Source organism: Esox lucius, chromosome 22 (genome assembly GCF_011004845.1).
Source record: "Esox lucius isolate fEsoLuc1 chromosome 22, fEsoLuc1.pri, whole genome shotgun sequence".
NCBI classification, from domain to species: domain Eukaryota; kingdom Metazoa; phylum Chordata; class Actinopteri; order Esociformes; family Esocidae; genus Esox; species Esox lucius.
This window is the reverse complement of record NC_047590.1, coordinates 2587826-2610404: the sequence shown is the minus strand read 5'-3', so window position 1 is coordinate 2610404 and position 22579 is coordinate 2587826. Positions and strand designations below refer to the sequence as shown.

At 42.7% G+C, this 22579-nt stretch overlaps 2 protein-coding genes across 2 annotated transcripts; one reads left to right on the top strand and one right to left on the bottom strand.

Moving 5' to 3' along the window:
* Window positions 1-1107: 1107 nt before the first annotated feature.
* ubac2 (UBA domain containing 2) lies at window positions 1108-17483 on the top strand. The gene is made up of 9 exons (XM_010886700.4): window positions 1108-1304; window positions 4742-4866; window positions 5020-5139; window positions 5270-5376; window positions 11019-11142; window positions 14219-14266; window positions 14987-15229; window positions 15500-15697; window positions 16267-17483. The coding sequence occupies exons 1-9, from the start codon at window positions 1274-1276 to the stop codon at window positions 16378-16380; spliced, it is 1110 nt and encodes a 369-aa protein (XP_010885002.2). The 5' UTR covers window positions 1108-1273; the 3' UTR covers window positions 16381-17483.
* gpr183b (G protein-coupled receptor 183b) lies at window positions 7794-9481 on the bottom strand (the record flags this gene model as incomplete). The annotated part of the gene is made up of 3 exons (XM_034289716.1): window positions 7794-8153; window positions 8254-8843; window positions 9262-9481. Coding segments are annotated over 3 exons (1170 nt in total), but the record flags the coding sequence as incomplete, so codon positions are not given.
* Window positions 17484-22579: the final 5096 nt, after the last annotated feature.

Genomic DNA, 22579 nt, shown 5'->3' with positions numbered 1-22579 from the left:
AATAACCCCAAAAAGCAGGGTCGGATTTGCTGATATAAGCGTTCTGAGGATGTGCTGATGTGGAAGACCCTGAGACCCCACTAGCTGTGCTTTGAGTAATCAATCCTTCAGCACGGATTCATCATCTCATCTCTCAGAAGTAAAAAAGAAAACACGATAAGAAGATCGTGCGCTTTCAGAACAAGAACATTGTAACCAGATGAAACAGGGAGATCAAACAGCAGTCAGGCCAGAGGATGCTGAACACAAAGCCCGCCATTCAAAGCCTTCTGAGCTCCATCCAAAATGCCTACCTATTCCCTCTGAACCCGGGTCAGAAATAGTGCACTACCAATGGACTGGGGCGCGATTTGGGAAGTGACTTCTCTGCACTGTCTGTAGAGGGGCTCAAACGTTACGAGGGGAAGACATAAATGCTTACACAGAAACCTCCCTCCCCGTGTCTGAGGAGGGTCTTAGGCTGTCAGAAGGAGCTTAGGATGAGCGCTCGCCCGGGCAAAGAAACCATGCGCTGTTCTTTATGGCTGCAGGCTCCTGGAGGGAAGAGAGAAGCCGCCACTGATAGTGTGTTTGTGTGTCTCTCTCTGTGTGTCTGTGTGTGGAAGCCTTCTTGTCTGTCCATCTCCCGATGAGGTTTATCTCAGTATAAATGAGAAATGTGTCCATTGTGCATTTTTCTCTTTTTCTTCACAGGAACAACTGTCAAGGAGATGGCAATGGTTTGATCTTTTATGCAGATAGTGTAGAAAGGCGTAGAAAGGCAGAGGCCTGTTCAATACACTCTGACATGTCTTTGGTAGAGGGAGTACAGCGAGTTTTGGTGATCAAAGAACATGGTAAGTAAAGTTTCAGTTTTTTTTGTCGACAGTGTTCAAAAGTAGAGGCCACTACTTTCTGTTCGTTTCTTTGATCACTTGCTGCTGAAGAGCACAGCAACCATAAAATGTATTAAACAAAAGTAGGGCTAGTGAAGAAGTAAGATGACGTTTAATTGAATGAGTAATTTCTATTGTTGCAATAACATCCTAAAGCAACGTCAAAACAAGAGCCATTATACGGTGAAACAGCGTCCTCAGGTGACAATTTCCATGCAATACAGCTCAGATATTCCTTTGCCAAAACGGACCGAATTATTTTTGGACCACCACAGCCAACGTACATACCCTTTCCCCTACCGGATGAGTGCTTTCTTTTTAACTTTGAATACAGAGATGGTCTCTTCATTACTTAGTGCTTTTGCAAAGACCGTACTTTAATTGTTTTATTTTTCACAATGTTCACCACCACTGGATCCCGAGGACTCTGTAAGTACCAGTTGATCGGTGTTCGAAGGACTGGCACTCGGTCCTGGCTGTTAGCTTTGCACTGTCATTCATTCCAGATACATCTAGACTATTCATAGACGATAACTGCTATATCGCCTATTTACGGTAGTAGGCTATATGTTAAGATCCCTCACGATCCTCCTGAATGTTAGGACGCATTGCCTATAGGCTGATTTCGGAAACGTATATGAATAACAATTCAAAACAAAAAGGTTACATTACTACACACCTTATCGGATTATAGTGACAGAGTAACCACACGGCAACAGTATATGCGTGTTACTGCGTTTCTTCCGGGTCCCTGACCATCAGCAGCGATAAAAAGCAGCTCGCCGCTGAATCTGCGGTCTACAGCTGGGTTGTATTCCGACAAACAATTGGCTACGTTCCCCTTAAACTCATCAAAAGCTGTTGCGTTTCTTTCTTAAACGGAAGTTGTAGGTGTCTGAAATAATGTTACCGTGGACTTCCCAGCCCATGGAAGAGCCAGCAATGTGTAGATGTGCGTGTTTGGTTTTAGTTGTGACCTCTTGGATGACTTCTCAGAATGCAAAGAACGTAGGCTTATTGAAAAGCAAATCGAACACAATCTTTTACTACATCTGCATTTCTCAAATGGTTGGTCGCAACCCAAATTTTTTTTAAGAACTCTGTGCACCTATGGTCTATATTTATAATTATGTTTTCTAATAGGGAAATGTTTAAAAACATTACAATAACAGCCTCTTCGTGTTATTTGAAGTTGCATTTTATTTAACCATGAACAACCAATTGAGACACTTTGTTTTTTGCAAGAGCGGCCTGTCCCATGATGTAGCGTCAATCAATACCAAATTACAAAGTTGAAACAGTCCATGACACACAATATGGGGCCACAACAGAAGTATCAGTGCCTAATTTGGGGAACCACTTTTTCATACGATTACACAACACTCAATGCAATAGTGCCTCGGTATTTGAACCGGCAGAAAGTGGCCTGCGGTTGCACGCAGTTTCCCTGCCCTCGTTTCCCTTTACAATTCAGCCATTCTGTAGCAGGGTTGGGTAGATTACTTTTTAAATGTAATCAGTTACAAGTTACCTGTCCACATTTGTAATCAGTAATGTTAGATGAATCTGATTACTTTCATATTAAGAGGCATTAGAAAACAAATAGGAATAGCCTATCTGTCAGATATTCAGCCGTTCCAATTAATCCATTAACTCTCGATCTTCCAGAATCTGGCTTTTTATCTGAACATAACCCAAAATCTAAGGATATGTTAACCTCATCCGTTATTTGTTTTATTATTGTTTCTAATTGCTTCAAAACATTGTTGAAAAATAAATGGCAATTTCTCAAAAAGTGTATTGACATTGTTGTAGGGGAGAGCGGGGTGGGTAACATTTACAGGGCTTAATACATCACAATGCTATAAATGTCATACCAAATGAAAGAAGGAAGTCTTGGGCACTTATTTTGTATTCATTGCATCTTATTTCAGTACGGACTTGTAGACCTTTAAATAGAGAGTGTGAACTTGTGACAATTTGCCCAATCAGCGAGTAAATCATGCCTGTCAATCAAAACAATAATGCTGGCATAGCAACTGCAACTTCACCTGCCTCACGGCCTTTAACATTGTCAGGTGGTGCGCTGTCATTATCTGTCTTTCTTTTATAATTTCTTACAATCTTTCTTTCCTTCCCCTCTTTTTTTTTCATTCATTCCTTCCTTCCTTATTTCCTTCCAAAACACATTTCCTCATTTCAATTGCGTATTAATTACAGGCTTATTACGCCCTCCTCTCTGTCTACTATCCTTGTTCATAACACAATTCATAACATCACACTAAATTAATTACACTATGAACTAGTGTATGTGTGGATATGCTGTCTCATACAGTAGGCAAGTAGTGTGTTAGTAGACACACACACACACACACACACACACACACAAAGATACACCAGAGCCTGTCTTGTATAGGCTAGTCCAGGGATATGTCAGCTCCTTTAAACTATACGTATATATAACAATCAATTTACAACTTTTAATAATATGATCAGAGCTGATTAAAACGTATTACAATGTTTTCGGAGCATGTTCTATGTGTCTATTTATACCGGAGGAAGTTGTCACGTGAAAACTTGTCCCAAGTTCATTGAGACAACGTGCCCCAAACTTACCTTTGTTAATGTTGGCTAAATCTCGAGTTTAGCTCAACATAGGACTGCAGATAAAGTATCAAAAGTAAAGTATCCTCTTCTCGGTGCAAAATTATAATTTTCTACATTCATACCTGACAAGGTTTTCTTGCACAAAATGTAAAGTGCCAAATTTTCACTTTGGAAGGGGAAATATAAGAAACGTGTGCTCACCTCAGATTAGAGTGATATTGATCAGTTGTGAACAGGAACTTGACCATAGAACTTGTAGTCACACAAAGTAGCTATTTGATTTATGAGAGAGCACTTACCCGTGAGACAGTTTACCCAGCTCTCCCCTATATAAAAATCAATATATCCGTAGCTTTTCGCGCGTACATTTAATATAGTAGCATGATTTTTTTTACTCTACAACCACCAACATTGTCAAAATGGTGCAGAAACCCCAGGCACGAGAACGCAGGTTCGCAATCGTGAATACCCGCCCACAAATACAGCAGAGTGCTTCTCAACACACCATTTCTCCTTAAATATCGTGATTAATTCCATATAATGTATTATTTTGAAGGCACCCCATGTTACAGCTATCTTACAAATAGTTGCCTAATCTTCAAAAACATTTCCTGTCTGAGTTTTTTGGTGCAACTCTTCTCGGCTGTGTTGTTCGGTGCATTTGACAAATAAACCTTGAAACTTGAACTATATAATATATAACACGAGGTAGGCCTATGGCCTATCATTGTTCTGAGAAAGATGCATCGATTATTTCTAAATCACCTTTATTTGAATCGGCAAATATTGATACACACTGTTTTTACCAATAAAACTAGCGCTTCGTCAGTCACTAAACTGCTAATGCTCGTCAACGTTTTCACGCATGATGATCACGCCCAATTGTTATTTTGGTTCAAATAACGATGTTTTTAAAACAATAAAAAAATTTAAAAAACAAGCATGCAGCTTGTCATAATTATTTTGCGAACCTATTCTTTTTCAATTGAAGTAATCCAAAAGTAATAATATTTTTTTCAAAAGTATCTGTAATCCAATTAAAATATTTTAGTTGGTAACGTAACGGATTACAGTTACTGTTTTTTGTAATCCGTTACATGTAATCCGTTACTCCCCAGCTCTGTTCGGTAGCCACCAGGAACCAGTTAAACAGCCGTTTGTGGTGTGACCAAAAGGTCTCAATGCGATTTGCCCTGTTCACCTAGTTGCTACACGCTAGTTGCAATCGCAGCGCTCACTGGCCGATTGCCTTCCCGCAGACAAAGCTCCCCTGTCAAAAGCTCTGCTCCTGGTGCTCAGCGGGCTGAGTGTCCTGCTGACCTTCCTTCCCCAGTACCATCATCTGTTGACGTACAGCCTGTTGGCCATCACAGAGCAACGCCAGGTAGGTGTGAGTCTGAGAAAAGGGGATTTTTTTTTGGCTTAGGGTAAGAGTTGTAGCTTGGGTTGTCAGTGAGGTTTAGGGGTTTTGAAACAGGAATTGTTGTGGGGCTCTTCTATTCCTGTGTGCACCTAAAAGCCCTCTTCCCCGTCAAAGGTGTGGAGGTTAGTGTTTGGGCGGCTCATCTGTCTGGATCTGAAGGACACGTTCTGCAGCAGCCTGCTCATCTACAACTTCCGCATCTTCGAGAGGAGGTTCGGCAGCAGAAAGTTTGCTGTAAGTATTTTCCCCCAATTAATTTTTTTACCAAACCTTTGTAAAAGTGCTATTGCAGTATTACATTTACATGCCACAACATAACTGTACCTTCAAAGTTCTTACTGTAAGTTCTGGGTTCTTTACGTAGTCTTTCCTGTTTGGAACGTGGGTCCTCACAGCTCTGGTGGACCTTCTGTTGGCCAAGGTGTTCCATTTCCTGTTTGAATACCAAGTGGACGAGCTGCCTGCTGGTCTGTGAGTACCATGACCTCTGGGTTCAATCAATAAATCAATCAATGAAAGTTATTCATAAAGCCCTTTTTTACATCAGCAGTTGTCACAAAGTGCTTTTACAAAACACCCAGCCTTAAACCCCAAGGAGCAAACAACAGTAGTGTTGAATTTCAGTGGCTAGGAAAAACTCTCTAAGAACGGCAACATTTTGGAAGAAACCTAGAGAGGAACCAGGCACAGAGGGGTGACCAGTCCTCTTCCGGCTGTGCCGGGTGAACATATTAAGAGTACAAATTGTAATAATTCATAAATGCATGTGGGCTGAGTCCAGAGTCTATTTAAACCTAGTCCAGGTCAGAAGCATGACCAGATGGACAAGGACAGGCAATTTCTCGCATGGAATAGCCTTCATTTCTCAGAATAAGAATAGACTGACGATTTTCAGAAGAAATGTATTTGTTTCTGGCCATTTTGAGCCTGTAATTGAACCCACAATTGCTGATTCTCCAGATTCTCAACTAAGGCTAGTTTTATTGCTTCTTTAATCAGCACAACAGTTTTCAGCAGTGCTAACATAATCGCAAAAGGGCTTTCTAATGATAAATTATCCTTTTAAAATGATAAACTTGGATTAGCAAACACAATGTGCCGTTAGTACCCAAGACTGATGGTAGCTGAAAATGGGCCTCTGTACGCCTAGGTATCAGTTCACATTTGAACCGATACTGGTACCTGGAATTCAGTACCGGTACCAACGGTACCTTTTTTCTGTATTTTTGTAGCGCGAACATTAGTTGTGGGCGACTTGGCTTTCATGCCATCAAATACGTTTCACGCTTCAGCTTTAAGAAATACTTTGTGTTCGACCAGGGGTTTCCTCAGGTTAGACGTGTTGCCACGGTAAGCTTTGCATTTCACATCACAAATATTGCAGCGAGCGTTGTCTGCGTCAAGTTTTGAAAAGTGTAACCACACTTTGGACCGCTTTCGGCTTGCCATTGCCCTGACTCTGTTGGCGTTGAACGCTGAACAAGCTGCCGGGGTGAGGTCATCTCGCTCTCGTAGTCTCGCTCTCTCTCTCTACTCTCTAACCCAGGTGCGCTCTCGAGTACCAAAAATTGGCACTTATTGATTTTACGTGAATTGGTACCCCAGTAGTACCCACGTAATTCGGTCAGTACCCTTAAAAGTACAGAGTTCGATATCCAACCCTAGTAGATATTCCATTAAAATCAGCCAATTCCAGCTACAATAGTAATTTACGACATAAACAATGTCCACACTGTATTTCTGATCAATTTGATCTTAAAACAAGGACATTTCTAAGTGACCCCAAACTTTTGAACGGTAGTGAACTTGGAATGTTCTAGCCAACCAATGAAAACATTTTGTTCACTGAATTCACCCTCCAGTGCATATGATCATATGCATCATGCTGCAAATTCAGTTAACCTCAATTTGACCGACACCGATGTTGTCACATAGAGCCTCCATTGTGTCTTTGTTCAGTTTCCTTAAAAACCCACGAGTTGGGCAGAAATGCAGTACATTTCTAGAGGGCCATTGCACGCATTGCTTGATTTATGACAGTTCCCACATGCGATTGTTTGTGTCACATCGTAAGGATGTAGTGTGTGCATACATTCTAATGTTATTTTTGCACTGCTCCTACCTGGGGATCAAACCGCAAACCTTGGTGTTGTGAATTAACTACACAAAAAATGATTCACAATTACTGCTCGATCTTCTGTGATGCATTTGATTTTATATCAAATATTTAGTTTTGGTCATGAATAAAAATATAATAAATGATTAATCACATATAAGAGAGAATGTTTTAAAAAAAAAATGAAAAAAAAACAACAACACTTAACATAACAGCTGTGAAAAGAAGCCATATGCCAAAGTTCTGGACCTTTTGTTGACCTGTTGTTTTTCTTTTTTTTTTTTTTACTTATCGGGAAGTGAAGATGTCTGTGTATATAAATCCAAAAAGAGGCCCGAGAGCTTCATTTACATGGTCACGCCCACTTCAACCATTTGCACAAATGTCCCAAAGCTGAGGGAGCAAAAATGTTCAAGGGTGAAGGAACACCAATATTCCGTAAAATAACAAATATTTGCTGTTTACGCTAATAGAAGTGGAATGTCCCGGAAGTGTCCGTTGTGAGTCAGCAATTTCAGGATCATATCTGTTGGGCAACAACATCCTGTTGTCTTGAGACGGTCCTTTCTCTCTTTCTGTAATGACTGAGTGAACAAACAGGTGTCAAAACAGAAACAAGCATTTCTTATTTGACACATTTATGCCTCCCTCTCTCTCTCTGCTGTTTGGTTGCCTTGGCTTGATCAGTGGTTCTGTGTCTTTAGTATCTGGGCCAGTATTGGTCCTCCAGAACCAGGAAGGGCTCTAGGGCTGCTCAGACCAAAAACAGCTCTTATCTCTGGACCTGATCAGCCTGAAACAACTCTTGCCTCAGCTCGGGTGGATATAGCTCCTGTCTGGTGGGTGATTGTTGGTTCGGGGACTCTTGCTTGATGGCATCATCTGAAGGTCCAGGAACCCCTGCGAGGCTGCTCATCCTCATCTGGCTCCTGGTCCTGGGCCGGTGCAGACTCTCCCCCCGGTTCCAGGCGACGTCCTCCCCGGTTCGGACCACGCTGGAGAAGGAGGTGCTTAGCTGAAACTTCATCATCCTCAGAACCTTCCTCTTATAGCCCTTACAGGCGAAGAAGTAGACGAAGGGGTCCAGGCAGGTGTTCAGGTGCATCAGACAGACAGTGATGTGCAAGGAGACCTAGTGGGAGGAGTTGATGAGAGAAGAGGGTGGAGATTCATTACACATACACGTGCGCACACACATGCACACACCCGGAATAAAATCACTGGGCGGTTACCTGAAAGGCCTGCAGCTCTGTGCAATTGGGTGAGTATCTCAGCTTCCTGATCATATACTGCAGGATGTTGATGTGGTACGGCGAGAAACACAACACGAACACAAGCACCACCCACATGATCACCCCGCTTGCCTTCCTGTTCCTCCCCGACCTTTGCCCCTTCCCCGTGATCCCATTCCCCGTCAACAGCCTCAGCCTCCATAGCAACGCAGAGTAGCAACACAGGATGATCAGCACGGGGATGCCGTATCCCATGACTACGGCACTGATGAGGATGTAGGGGAGCCCCTCCACGACCCCGTCCTCAAAGTTGGGGTACTCCATACAAGTGGTTGTTCCGTCGAGCTCCAGCCGAGTCATTCTCATGGATAAGAGGGGCAAGGTCTGGACCAGAACTAGTACCCATACCCCTACACAGATGTAGCGGACCGTCCGGGCCTGGCGCAGCCGGGGGTAACGCCGTGGAAGGACCACTGCCACAAAGCGGTCCGCGGCCATGCAGGTCATGAAGTTGACCCCAGCGTAGGTGTTGGCGTAGCAGAGCAGCGCGGTGATCTGACACAGGCCCTCCCCCAGGGGCCAGTGGAAACCTAGGCCAGAGAATCAAAGATGAACAACAGATTGGCTACCATTAGGAAATACCGGAGGTCGGTGGGTGGCGCCCTCGGGCGGAAAAAGGCTGCTTAAAATAAACAACAGGCTTTAATCTGTATTGGGGTCAACTAACTAATGAGGTGAATCAAGCAAAATGTAACGTTTCTCAAATAATGGAATTGTTCCAACCGAATTCAAATTGATTTGTCAAAGATGGCAGAACTGAAATTGTTTTAGTGAGATTGGAGAACACCTTGGATGGGATCTTAGACCATTATTCTGTATATAAACCACATTCTAGAAATCATTTCCTTAAATTGTAAACCTACAATACAACTTGTTACCTTTGTCGTTTATTTGCTGCAGCCTTTTTGATCATCAATATGAAAAAGTTGCTAGCTCAGCGTCACTGACCGAAAGCATAGTAGGCTATCCTCAGCGGTAGTGATAGTGTAAACATTATGTCTGAGATGGCGAGGTTGGCAGAGTAGAGCGTGGTGGAGTTGATCTTGGCCAGGTTGGGTCTGATTACATGCAGAGCCAGGGCGTTACCCAGAAAGCCCAGCGTGAAGACCAGCGCATAGTGGAGGGGCATCAGGACTCTGGCCGTGGCACGGTGGTCGTACAGGTTGCTGCAGGTTGTGGTGTTGGGGGGTGAGGTGGTGTTCGAAGCATCCTGCCATGACATGGTTTCTGGCGTGGCGACCATCTTAACGACAAGAATCTGAAGAAACACAGCGATGATTAACAATGAGCCCCACAACACTGAAGACTTTGTATTATGGACAGAAGCTTCATGCAAGCCAGCAAGTTTATTTATATAGCACAGTTCATACATCGAAGCGATTCAACGTGCTTTACAAAGAAAAAGATAAAAATATAAAATAGCATAAAAGCAAACAGAAGTCCATGCAGACATGTCATGTGCATTCCACCACAAACTGAATGGAGTTGAATAGGATGTGCAGATCGACCATATGTTAATGTCTCAACTAAGTCTCCGGCGGTATAGATACCTCAGGGGTGAGAAGTTAGTCCTCCATCATGTTCCCCATGAACGAGGAGGGTCAACACTGGACTTCTGTCTGTGTCTCTCTTTGCCCTCTCAAAATAAGATTGTCCGCTGCACAATTCAGCACAAGTATAACGGGTGTAAATCTACGACTTCATCCACCTTGAATACGACTGACGATGCAGAAATGAGCAGTCCTTCCCCGTGTAAATACCAGAGACAAAAAGATGTTATCGCTTTCTGCACCACAGCCAATCCCCTTTCTTCATAACGTCTGCGTGTGTGTGTGGGTGCATTCTACAACATATGAACTTTGCTGTTTCTTTGCAAGGGGAAGTGAATCCCATAATGTTTGTGCCCGAGTGTGTGAACATGACAGACTAGTGTTAAAAGTTGAATGCAAACATTTGATGGACCGTAGGTTAATTAAACAAGAGCAACTGGAGTCCAGAGAAGGGAGGATCACCTCAGGATCTTTTGGGGATCTTCTGACCCCTGACAGGAATCACTTTGTGATCTCTACTTGGGACCTTTGTCAATTTGACCCTTGACATTCTGATACCTAAAATGTTCTTCACATTCTATTGTAAAAATCATACAGAAACAGGTATATTTTTACCGAACTAGATTTAAAAATATACCAGATTCTCTGGTTCTTTAAAAATATACCAGATTCTCTGGTTCTGCTTTTTTTTGTGCGTCTGCGTGTGTCTGTCTGCCTGCGTGTGTCTGTCTGCCTGCGTGTGTCTGTCTGCCTGCGCGTGTCTGTCTCCCTGCGCGTGTCTGTCTCCCTGCGCGTGTCTGTCTCCCTGCGCGTGTCTGTCTGCCTGCGTGTGTCTGTCTGCCTGCGTGTGTCTGTCTGCCTGCGTGTGTCTGTCTGTCTGCGTGACAACATTTTGTTGATTTTAGGTGCATTTGTACACAGACACGATCAGATATGGTTCATCCTGTGATGGTAATCTCTGCGACGTGTGTGGATTTCTAAAGTAATTAAGCATATCTCCATACACTCTCAGGGAAGCACGGAAGAAGCTGTTTCCTTATCCTTGTCAAAATGACACTTTCAGTCCGCTCAGCCCCATTTGAACATATCATGAGCAGGACGTCCCCTTAATGTCGCACTCCCTCACCAAGTCCATCTCCTCTCCTCCCGCCCCAGGCTAGGCCCGGTCTTCAGCCTGTTTGTGCCTTTCTACTCGTCCATCCCCAAGGTTCCAGTCACTCCACTCCTGGGTCAGATCTCCATCACCAATAAGTCCCTGATGTACATCGTAGGCCTGCAGGTCAGTCTACACTTCTGTCTTCACCAAAGTTCTCAGAGCTGCTCAAGCCATATCTCTGAAATTAGTAAGAGTAGGGATGTGCTCTTCTAATCCCTCATCTCTAGTGTTTTGGGAATTAAAAGACTATTAAACAATTTCACCCCCCCCCCCCCCCCCTCCAAATTAAAAGGAGGACAATGATATGACTTTTACAATCATTTAACCCACCATGGGCAATGCTGAAGTCGCTGTTGCAAACTGTACAGCGTGCAAGACTGTCATTATTTTTTACTCTTATAAGACAGGGGTACCCTTTTGTGTAGTCTTGAGTAAAATGTGTCTTTGCGTTTTTTGGGGCACTCTCCCTCTGCCCATGGCGCTCTTGTTTCTATACTGAACTGACGGAGTATTCAGTTCGGGACTAAGAGATAAAAGCCCGTCCACACTGACAATTGATTGGTTGACTTACCACAGGCCAATCAGGATGCTCTCTGTATTACATGCGCTTCATAAGGCACACACGCAAACACACACACACACACACGCACACACGCAAGGTCTCTCGCTCCCTCTCCGCCGTGCGCGCGCTACACGGTTTGAAGCACAGTCTCTGTCTCGCAGGCGCGCCCTTGATCACTCGTTCTAAATACCGGGATATTTTAACTCATTTGCGGGCATCAGGGAGCCGCTATCAATATGCGGGAGACTCCCGGAACTTCCGGGAAACTTGGGATGTCTGCATTTACAGACGTCAGCTAACTATAGGTCCAAACCCAAAGCTAATCTTTCGAATAGAGAAAAATGCGTTAGCCTATATAGGAGTGCTCTTACGTTACATCGAGGTGAATATTGACAGAAGTAGCCTACTAAATAACGTAATGTTAGCAAATGGCCTCAGACATGTCAACGAAATCGACCAATACATCTAAATTGCCGACTTCCTCTAACCTTTTATGAATAGTTTTGATCAGTCAATAATTTATACCAGTGCACGCATTTTTGGCCTGCCGCAATGGCTGGCTTGGATGTGAGCCCCGTGGCCCCAATCTAGACATCCTCCGTTATCTGGACAAGATGGTGAAGTGGTTTCCTTTTGATTGCTCTCCACTGATATTACTGGGATACTTCCCTTCTATCAATCTGGTACATGTTAATCTTCGTTTCATCTGACACATTTTGTTACGTTGCACATTGTTTGATCATCCACTAAAGAGCTCTTCCTTTGCTCACCAACAAAGTTTAAAAAAAAAAAAAAGTATTTCAGACTGTTCATTTAGAAGCCAAAGGTTTTGATGTTTACATTATTTTGCGTCTCACAGTGGCTTCCTTGACACGTCTATGGTTATGTTACAATTTTCCCCGATTGCTTACAAGCATCCAACAATACAGAAGTTACGTTAACAAAACTCTTCACACAGTGAGAAAAACGGAAGTGTAAGCGAACCAAACTGTGAATAATTTCTCATTGCTTTCACACAAAATGCATTCAAAGAACACATTCTCCCAAATCCCTGAACTCTTTTCTCATTCATACTCCACCACCCCCAAAACAATATATTCACAGCACATGATTTCTCAAGTGCTTACACTGTTCTCAAAACTGTTAAAAACACATTCAAAACAGAATGATGGCAACTGGTGTGCATTTCTGCAGTAACCAAACTGAAATATAAAGAAAATGTTTGATATTTGTTAGAAAATTTAAATAGAATATTTAGTCAATCCAAACACAGTTGATTGCAGTTTCAACTGAAAACCGACCCAAGTGTTGTACACTGTGCCCTTTGAGAGAAAAGGCAAATGTGTGAAAGAACTCCGGTATCAATATATCCAGGTAAGATGTCTGTTCCAAACAAGGTATTTACACATAATGTAAAGTACTGTAAAACTATGAATTTACTGGGGTTTTTTGAGTAATTGAGATGAAAGCCAGTCAAACTGCACATAAATTAATCTTTGTGGATGAAGCTGGATTCAACCTGGCAAAACACTGCAGGGGAAGAAATGTGATTGGATGTCCCAGGCCAGAGAGGAGCTAACATCACAATGTGTGCAGCACTGTCCTATGATGTTTTGCTGTTACACAAACCACTCATTGGCCCCTACAATACAGAGAGGCTAATGATTATACTATACTTGTTGATTTTTGTTGCAGCCCTGGAATTTGAGTAAATTCGTTTTTTGTTTCAACTTATTTTCCAAAAGTATAATTTACTATATGCAAAGATGTAGAAAATAGAAATAATATTCCTTCAAATTGCTGGTTGAGAATGTATGCCAGTGTTTTGGTGGACCAAGCTTGAGACATGTATGAAATGTTTTGTGGTTTTAGTGAGTTTTGGGCGTGAGATTAACTGATTTACAATGATGCATGTTGGTAATGCAAACTGTGTGAAGAGTTTATTTATTGTGGTTTCAGTATTGACTGATGCTTGTAAGCAATCGAGTAAAACTGTAATTGACAGAAGTAGCCTTCTCCAATGGGACACACAATGCCTAGAAATAAGGACTAAACATTGGGCCACTCTTTATTACCTTAACAATTTATGTGACAAAAAACACAGGACTAACCAGAAACACTTAATACTTTTGGTACCCTGAAATGGAGGTACTGTTTTTTATTTTTTTTTATTTCTTATGTAAATAAATCACCTTTGCTCTGCAACATTGGTGAAGTTCATAGAATTTCATGAAGCTTCTTAATGCATTTTTCTTTTCTCCTAATGGCAAAATGTGTATGTATGAATGCGTTACATTTTCAGTAAAGTTGCCAAGAAAATAATGTTATAAAATGTTACCTTCGCCCCAATGGTCAAGGTTGTACTATTGCAGAACCTTGCCAATATAGACCGCAGAACTTATTCAAGGAACGGGTTTATTGGTGAAATACGGACTGCTTAAAATACGTTTTGAATATGTCATGTCTTGAAAACACATCCTGCTCTGATCCTGCACTGACAGTCTAATCCAGAGACCACTGTCAGGCTGAGAAGTCATCTAACATCAAGGATTATTTATAAAAACACACACACACACGCGCGCGCAGAGCAAGGCCAACCTAGATAGTTATTTGAATACCTTTCTGTTTTGGTTCCAGCTCCTGACTTCCAGTCCATTCATGTGGCTCGTCGCCCTTGGCGGTGTGGTAAGTCAGAATGCAGGCTCCGTGGACCTGGAGGCCGTGTGTGAGAAACTGTCGGCCTCCTCAAACCCTCAGCGAAACTGTCGGCCGCCGTCATTTCACAACCCCTATCTATACCACAATCACTTCTTCAGAAATTTGGGGTAGTAACACGTCATGTCTGTTCACGGCACAACTGTCGGCCTGTGACTACTGTTCAGGAAATGCTTAGACTGCCTACCTGTACGCTTGCCACCACATCTATTCTCAACCAGATTCTGGAAGTGAGAAAGTGTCCTCTAGCAGGGGAAGGACACCTAATGTAATTACTGTCTGTAAAGTCGTGGCTGACAACAGGTTACAATGTGGTACTAGCTATGGCATTTCACAACTGTGCATTGATGCCAAATCATTGCTCTACCGCCTGGTGCAGAACTTCACCTAAGACATAATTTCCGTTGTTACATTGTGGCTTCCGTTCTGTTTGACAACTTTCACGTTGCCTACTTCAGTAATGTTCACTCATTTTGTGTTTATGGTTGATTTTGGGTACAGGACCCTGAAGGATGTCTCTCCTCAGGTCATATTGGGTACAGGATCCTGAAGGATGTCTCTCCTCAGGTCATAATGGGTACAGGATCCTGAAGGATGTCTCTCCTCAGGTCATAATGGGTACAGGATCCTGAAGGATGTCTCTCCTCAGGTCATATTGGGTACAGGATCCTGAAGGATGTCTCTCCTCAGGTCTCGGGGATGCTGTATCACTATAACACCCTCGGGATACAGCGGCTGCTCTTCGTGCCCCAGTGGTTGTCTCACAGTGGGGCCTACCTCCTGGAGCCCCTGTTCTCCGGCCCCCCGCCAACCACCGACAGCCCCCCAGGGATGGGGGCTACACTGGACGTTCAGAGGCAGCAGAGGATGGACGTTCTGGACCAGGAGTTGCTGCTTGCCCAGTTCAACCAGGCCCGGAGAAACCAGAGACAGGTACAGGTTCACTGGGCTGGCCGTATGAAGCACACACACTCTCCAGATATGCGCGCACATACGTACACACACACACACACACACACACACACACACAGACACACTTGAGTAGTACAGACATATATCCTTCCAGCCACATTCATGCACACAATTGGTCTAAAACCCTAATATCAAACCAAGTTGCATTTGATCTCCAACTCTATAAAAACAGTGTGGCATAGATTCGGGGTATGTGAGTGGTATATGTCTGTGTCTGATCTGTTTACCCAGGGTGGCCTAATAAACTGGAACAGATTGTTCCCATCGTTGAGACATAGAAGACAGAACCACCACCCAGAACCCCAGCAGCCACACCCCTCTCCCCAGCAGCCACACCCCTCTCCCCAGCAGCCACACCCCTATGCTCCGCCAGTGCAACTGGAGCCCACAGCTCCTCCTCTGGACAACCTTCCTGTAGCTGAAGACCAGGTTTGTGTCGGCGTGCGTTGGACAAAATGGTCCCGGCTAGGAAAAAGGCTTTCCAGTTTAGGGGTTGAGTTTCAGGGTAAAGCTTACATTCGGTTGATGTTAGAATTAGGGTTGCTTTCGGGTTTAGGTACAATGGGTACAATAAGGGCTAGGTTCAGTTTAGGCATAAAGGTTGGGCTGAGGTTAGGGGATTGGTAACATGGATGTCTGGTCCCTGGCACTTATACGAAAGCAAACAACTTTAGTTTTAAGTTATAGGTTAGGGAAAATACAGCTCCGGAAAAAATTAAGAGACCACTGCACCTTTTTCTTTCCTTTCCAAAAAGTCAAAAAGGAAGGTTTAGAGTGAGGAAGAGACGGGTTAAAATTAAGAGACCACTGCATATTGAATGCTTCTGTTCCTCACTCAAAAGGTTCCTTTTCAACTTTTTTGGAAAGGAAAGAAAAAGTTGCAGTGTTCTCTTAATTTTTTCCAGAGCTGTATATTGTTTTTTTGGGGGGCGGGGTTCCTTGCTAGTATATAGTATACAATCTTGGCCAAACCAAAAACCTGAACTGTGTTTCTCCAGGTTGCCAGATTGGTTGAGATGGGATTCTCCAGGCTGGATGCTCAGGAGGCCCTCAGAGCCTCCAACAACGACATCAACATGGCAACCAACTTTCTGCTGCAGCATTTAGGGTAGGGAAAGGGGTACGGAAATACGGAGGGACTGACCGAGAAATGACAAGGAGGAGAGGTAACAGTACAGATGGTCTGGCTCGCTCGAAAAACAGGGCCCTCCTGGGGTCGTAGCCCCATCATGGTCATTTAGGTGGAGGCTAGGGTGTCGGTGACTCTGGGACAACAGTGCCAGAGAGGCTGACCATGTGACTACACAGTTACCAGGGCAGGGAAGGATGTGTCAATGCTGCTGCCGTTTCTCACAGGGCTTCCTGATGAGTTGAGTTTTCGCTAATCAGTCTTATTCCGGACACTCTGTCATATTCCGGATTCTCTGGCTACTCTGTCATATTCCGGATACTCTCTTATTCTGGATACTCTGTCTTATTCCAGATACTCTGAGTATGCAGTTCTGTCAGGGATTCTGAGGGGTGAACAGTAAAGATCATGAAACTGATGCACTCAGGGTTTTTTGCCTCTAGTGTCTTCTCTATCATTATGATGGCTCAAAATAGAATGATTTCCTCCACAGTTTCACCCTGTTAAATCTCACACATGCCCGGTAACACACACACAAACATACTCACAAAACTTCCTGCCGCACGGTTAGTTATGAGTCAGTAGGCTGTGATTAACGGTTTCTATTGTGAGTCTATTCCTAATACTGAGTTAATCTCAAATCTTGCTGGTTTAAAATGAAGAGACAAAATCTTGTACAACCCCCTTTGAAAGATCTGTGCAGGTATGTTACCCAAAGCAGTGGTTCTTCAGTGTCATCTGTCCAGTTAATCTCATGGTGGAATAAAATACTGCCGACAAGCTAATCATTTGATTTTAAAATGACTGTTTTAATAACAAGCTTGTGACATTGTGACTTCCCACTATCGATTAATAAGTAAAATGGATTCTGTCTCATGTCAGTGAGTGAAGTGATGATTGTGGTTATGTTTTGGTTAAGCTATGCCTGTTTGTTTAATTATTAGAATGCAACCACTGAAATATCGTAAATAATTATGCAATGTGGTGGTATAGTCTGTTCACCATTACAGCAGTGTAATGGCCAATAAATGAACCTACCTCTCACATGTTACTTGTCTTGAATATTAAATAAGGTTAAATAATGTATTACGGTAATGCACGTTGTTTGGTTGGTTGGTTGATGTTTGGAACCATGCGAAAGATATCGTTCCCGTACCAACGATGACCTCATTTTCTTACCCTTACTGATTCTGTCTGTACCGACATAGCTCCTGGAAAAACCTCAGCACGCCTAACGTCGTCTGATTTGAGACAATGGCAGCATCCGCATTTTGACTTAGAGAGTTATCAGGTGAGATAAACAAATGTGGTTCTGGATACCTAAAGTGTAGCCTTTTGGCAAAAGCCCTTTTATTTTAATATTTATTTAGATGTTTAAGGTCCATGTCCCTATTTAATGTAATTTTAGCAGGTGTTCTAAGAACACGTGCTTATTTACAGCAACGACCTGTAATCAATCAGGATGCACTCCTCAGGGACAGAACCACTGGGTTTTCACCTGGTTGGCTTGGCGATTAGAACCAGAGAACTTTCTTCGTACTGGCCTGACGCTCTCGCTTTTCCAAAAGAGCACTCCATAACACAATTTAGTAAGTGTAAAAATAAAACATACAAATGAAACAATACAATAAAGATGGCTCCATTCCTCGATCAGTAGATATCAAATCAGCACTGCTGCAAGGATCCAACAGCATCAAGATGAGTGTGTGTTCTACGTTGTTCATGCAATGTGGCATTTTAAAGATTGATTTATCTGCTCGATGACACAAAGACAGAGGCCCAATCCCAATGTCCACACTCACAGACTCGCGGGCTCTCTCGCAGACACTGAGTAGCAAGGCCGTAATCACAATATATATTGGGGGGGAACCCCCCCCCCCACCCAATATTCAGATATGCCCCCCCCCCTCAATATATTGATCTCAATTATGCAACCATGCACCGCCGTCCAAAAAGAATTATTAGCAAATCAATTATTGAAACCTAACCTTACTGGTACCTGTGGTACCTTGTCGTGAGTGGTACCGACAACATTAGTTATGATGTTTTTGGAACAACTCATGGCAATATCAGATTGGTCATCAATATTTGCTCCTTTTCTCACTCACCTCCATGTCATCTGCTCTCTCTGCCCTGTTGGCATCCTCACACCCTCTCTCTCCCTCTCTTTTTTTACTCTGAACGCACCAGAGTGAACATGAAATAAATATCAGTAAACAAGTTTCTTGCCATAATGTTCAGGAATGGATTACTAACCATTTCTGGTCTGAATGCCAATGATTATTATATAAATAAACATTGACTCACCACTTGAACTACTGCATACTTATCATCTGACTGGCACTCATTTTCTCACTGCTCTCAACTTTTCTGAGTGTCACTGCCACCATTCCTGTTGTTCATGATGACACTCACTGTGAATGAAAGCGGACTAATAAAACTGCTTGCACTTTAATCAAACAAACACTAATAATTTGATTTATCATAAGCAAATACAGCTATACAGTATACTAAACGAATATGCAATCAATGAAAACGACTACTGTCTGCACAAATAACACTCACCACAACATAAATGACTGACACTTAACTCAGACTTCATGTGGGCTTTCGGACATTTTGTGCATATCTGAATATTGGGGGGATGTGTGTCCCCCAATATTTATTGGGATTACGGCCTTGGTGTATATATATATTATATATATATATATATATATATATATATATATATATATTAATTTAATCGTATTGTCTTCTATGGGATGTATGTAATATAGTAGAACGTAATGAACCGAAACTGAATCGTTGGCGCTTAACTACAAGCTATGTAGAAATCGGAGTGAAGACACCTCATTGCTGCTTACTTGAGATGCTGGTAGGTACAAGTTCGTAGGGTAGGTCTCCTAAGACTCCCTTTGTGTTGGTAAGAAAGGCTGATCAGTAATTGGTTGTAGCCAAACTGATACTCAAAAAACATCTGACCAATGGAGAAGCATCATCCACCCTTTCCACTAAAGCCCACCCACACCAGTAAGGGCAAAAAGTGCAAATGAAGAACTATTGTTTCAAACAACAACACAAAAAGGCAAAAAAAAAAGCACCTCAAGCAAAGGGGGCAGTCTAGCCTTAATTGAGGGTGGTTGAAAGTCAAATTTAATTGGAGTTTGTTTTAAAATACATTTTTGGTTCTCCCAAAATATTATACGTTTTGTGCTCTATAACAAAATATTTGATTGCAAAAACATTTATTTTCTTTGAAGCCTAATTTTTGCTTTCAAAACAATTGTTTTTGATTGAAAATAAAAAAAGTTCTGCTCTCGTCACAAAAAGGCTAATGTATTTTTCATTTACTGTACCCCCAAAATGTTTTTGCACTGCTTTCAGTACCCCTGAAGTACCCCCTCATGTTAATTTCACTAGTAAGTCTATGGAGTTATGAGTGTTTTCAAGTACCCCCTGTGGAGAGGCGAAGTACCCCTGGTTGGGAACCACTGAGCTATGCCATACAAGAACCCAAGACACTATCAACATGCCAAAGAGGTAGGCAGATGTATGACTACCATACAGCATCTAGGCCTGTGCCTGACTAACATTAAACTAAGGCATAGCCCACTCGATAGTCAACATTTTCAAAGTAAGAAAACAGCTGACAAATTTGGCTGATTTTAGGTGTTCTGTAGTCGCTTGGCTACATTTTTCAGTCTTCAAAGTAGCCTTGGTTAATGTTTTAGTCTTCAAAGTAGCCTAACGGGAAAAAATATTATTTCAAATCAGTCTTACCTTATAAAATTTACCAGAGAGGTTTGGGTTTACTTTCCTGGGCTTTCCTCCCACTGCTGTATTGATGTCAAAACATATATCTACAATAACTAATCCTCCATTGTCTCCACATGACTGAGCACCCGTTTTAGTTGCATCAGATAATGTGCGAGTGGAACTATGCAAATTAGCGGAAATCTCCAGCAGATTTAACAGAAGTGACCAACGGCAAAACTGACAAAACACATTAGACATTTTCGATCGTTACATTTCCACGCAGTTGGAGAATAAATTAATTTTAGATGCGCTAGTTTAACCAAGGAACTCACTTGAAGGATTGACATCAAAACACATCTCACCCCCCCCCCCCCCCAACTACAACAAATAAACCGAAACTATTAAGAAATTAATTCAATTTAAGGTGGGCGACACACGGACATGTTGATACTATGGCATTGTAGTACTTACATTGTAGTAAGAACGATATATGAATGTTTCGTTACCCCTGACCTGTTGTTTTCACCTCTTTTGGGGGGGCCCAATAATTAATTAGGGGGTCAACCCCCCCCCCCCCCAATCCCCCCCATAATTCAAACCCTGGTGCTCTGTATAAACGTTCGTTCCGGTTTTTATTGAGTCCCAGAGGAGTAACGTTATTTAGATAATACAGGAAATCATGCTGGACCTTATGGGCCTCTGAGGCAAATGTGTTCTTTCTGAATATAACAAAACCCTTGAATTTCACAAACTGTTGCTTTTGATCTGTGTTGCTATCTGTAAGGTAGAAAGAACGTTTGTGATTAAGTGTTGTGGCAAGTGTCTGTGTTCAAACTTTATGTGCATTGTGTGTTGTGGCATTTGTTTGTGTTTAAACCTTTTTCATTTGTTTCCAGGGGGAAGGGGAAAGCCATTGTGCTTTAGGCAAGAGGCCCTGGGGCATACACCTCCCGTAGCTTTACTCTGTCTAAAACCACTAGGTCAGACCTGGGCAGACCACCCCCTGTAGTTTGGTTAGAGCACCGGTGCAAGAGGTGCTAGTCAGGTAAGTTCTTGGTTTGACAGGTAAGGTAGGTTTAGAGGGTTTGGGTTTACCTTTATGTTCTTTGCTTTGGTTCCGTCCAGCACCTTTTCCCTGAATTACCGTTACGTTCATTAAATAGTCCTGATAACGGAAATCCTGTCTCTGTCATCCATTCTCGCACCCACGACCCCATACCCATTCTGTCAAGTCATAGGGTGTTTTACATGTAGCGGGGTGTTGCGCTCTCTCTCCTCCGGGAAGCAACAGCACGTGTGTCTCCCTCTGAGACACTAGAACTGTGGCTTATAAGCAGGCTAAACCAGCTGTACCCACTGACGAGCTGGCATAGGGGCTCTCCAATCAGCCCAAATCCGACCAATCAGCTGCAACCGGCGATCAGGAAGCCAATTAGCCTGCAACCACCACATAGAACACAAAGGGACAAAACCACATACAAACACAGAGCAAAAGAAAGCATTGGGAACGTAACACGCCCACCCCAAAAGATGCAAACCCTTTTGCGAGGGGCGTGACCTTACAAAGGTAACGTATTAATGTGTTTGTAATGAAGATTGATACTTCTATGGCAAGGTGCATACAATTATAATTTCTTAAACGATGTTTCCAACTTGAACTATATTCCCAGTCATAGATTAACTTTCCCACCAATGAGTTCCCAATTGTCCATAAAGCCCAAAGTCAGTCCAGAGATTCCAGTACTTTCCCCAAGAGAAAAAGAACATGATTTGAAAAAAGTGTTACATTTTCTCATTATAGGTTATTTAGCTGATGCTCTTAATGAAGTGGCTTACAATGTATAATTTCATATATTTAGTTCCTGTAGTACTTTACAAATATTTTAATCAGGGGGGGGGGGGGGGGGAATATGAGACAAAGGTGCCAAAGGGATGATTACATCTAAAATCACAAGATTGGAAATTTTACCCAGAACCTGCCATGGGATCTTAAGTGACCACAGAATCAGGACAGAAACATCCCACCTGAAAGGACAACACCTGAAACGTGGCAATGTCTTTTTCACTGCCCTAGGGGTGTTGAGATTTGCTTTGGACCAAAGGGATGAGTGACCCCTACTGGCCCTCCAACACCACTTGCAGCAGCATCTGGTCTCCCCGTCCAGGTACTAACCACGACCAACCATGATTAGCCCTAGAGACAATCTCTCTAGAATACATTGCATTTGGTGTAATACCTGGTGTTACACTGTCATCTACTGGTTTTCACAGGAACATACACTTTCTCTGGAGCATTGGTCAGGTTCTGTTTTCTGGCTCTGCTTCTTACCGTTTCTCATTGTCTTCATAATTAGAAGGAAAACATTGTCTACATAATTAGAAGGGAAAATGCTCTGATCAATTTCCCCACTCAAATTGTTATGTGC

Bases quoted from the DNA above. Each gene is read 5' to 3' on its own strand.
- ubac2 (XM_010886700.4), top strand. From the start codon at position 1,274: ATGTTCACCACCACTGGATCCCGAGGACTCT. The intron at 1,305-4,741 runs GTAAGTACCAGT...GCCTTCCCGCAG, and splicing joins CACTGGATCCCGAGGACTCT to ACAAAGCTCCCCTGTCAAAA. The intron at 4,867-5,019 runs GTAGGTGTGAGT...TCCCCGTCAAAG, and splicing joins CCATCACAGAGCAACGCCAG to GTGTGGAGGTTAGTGTTTGG.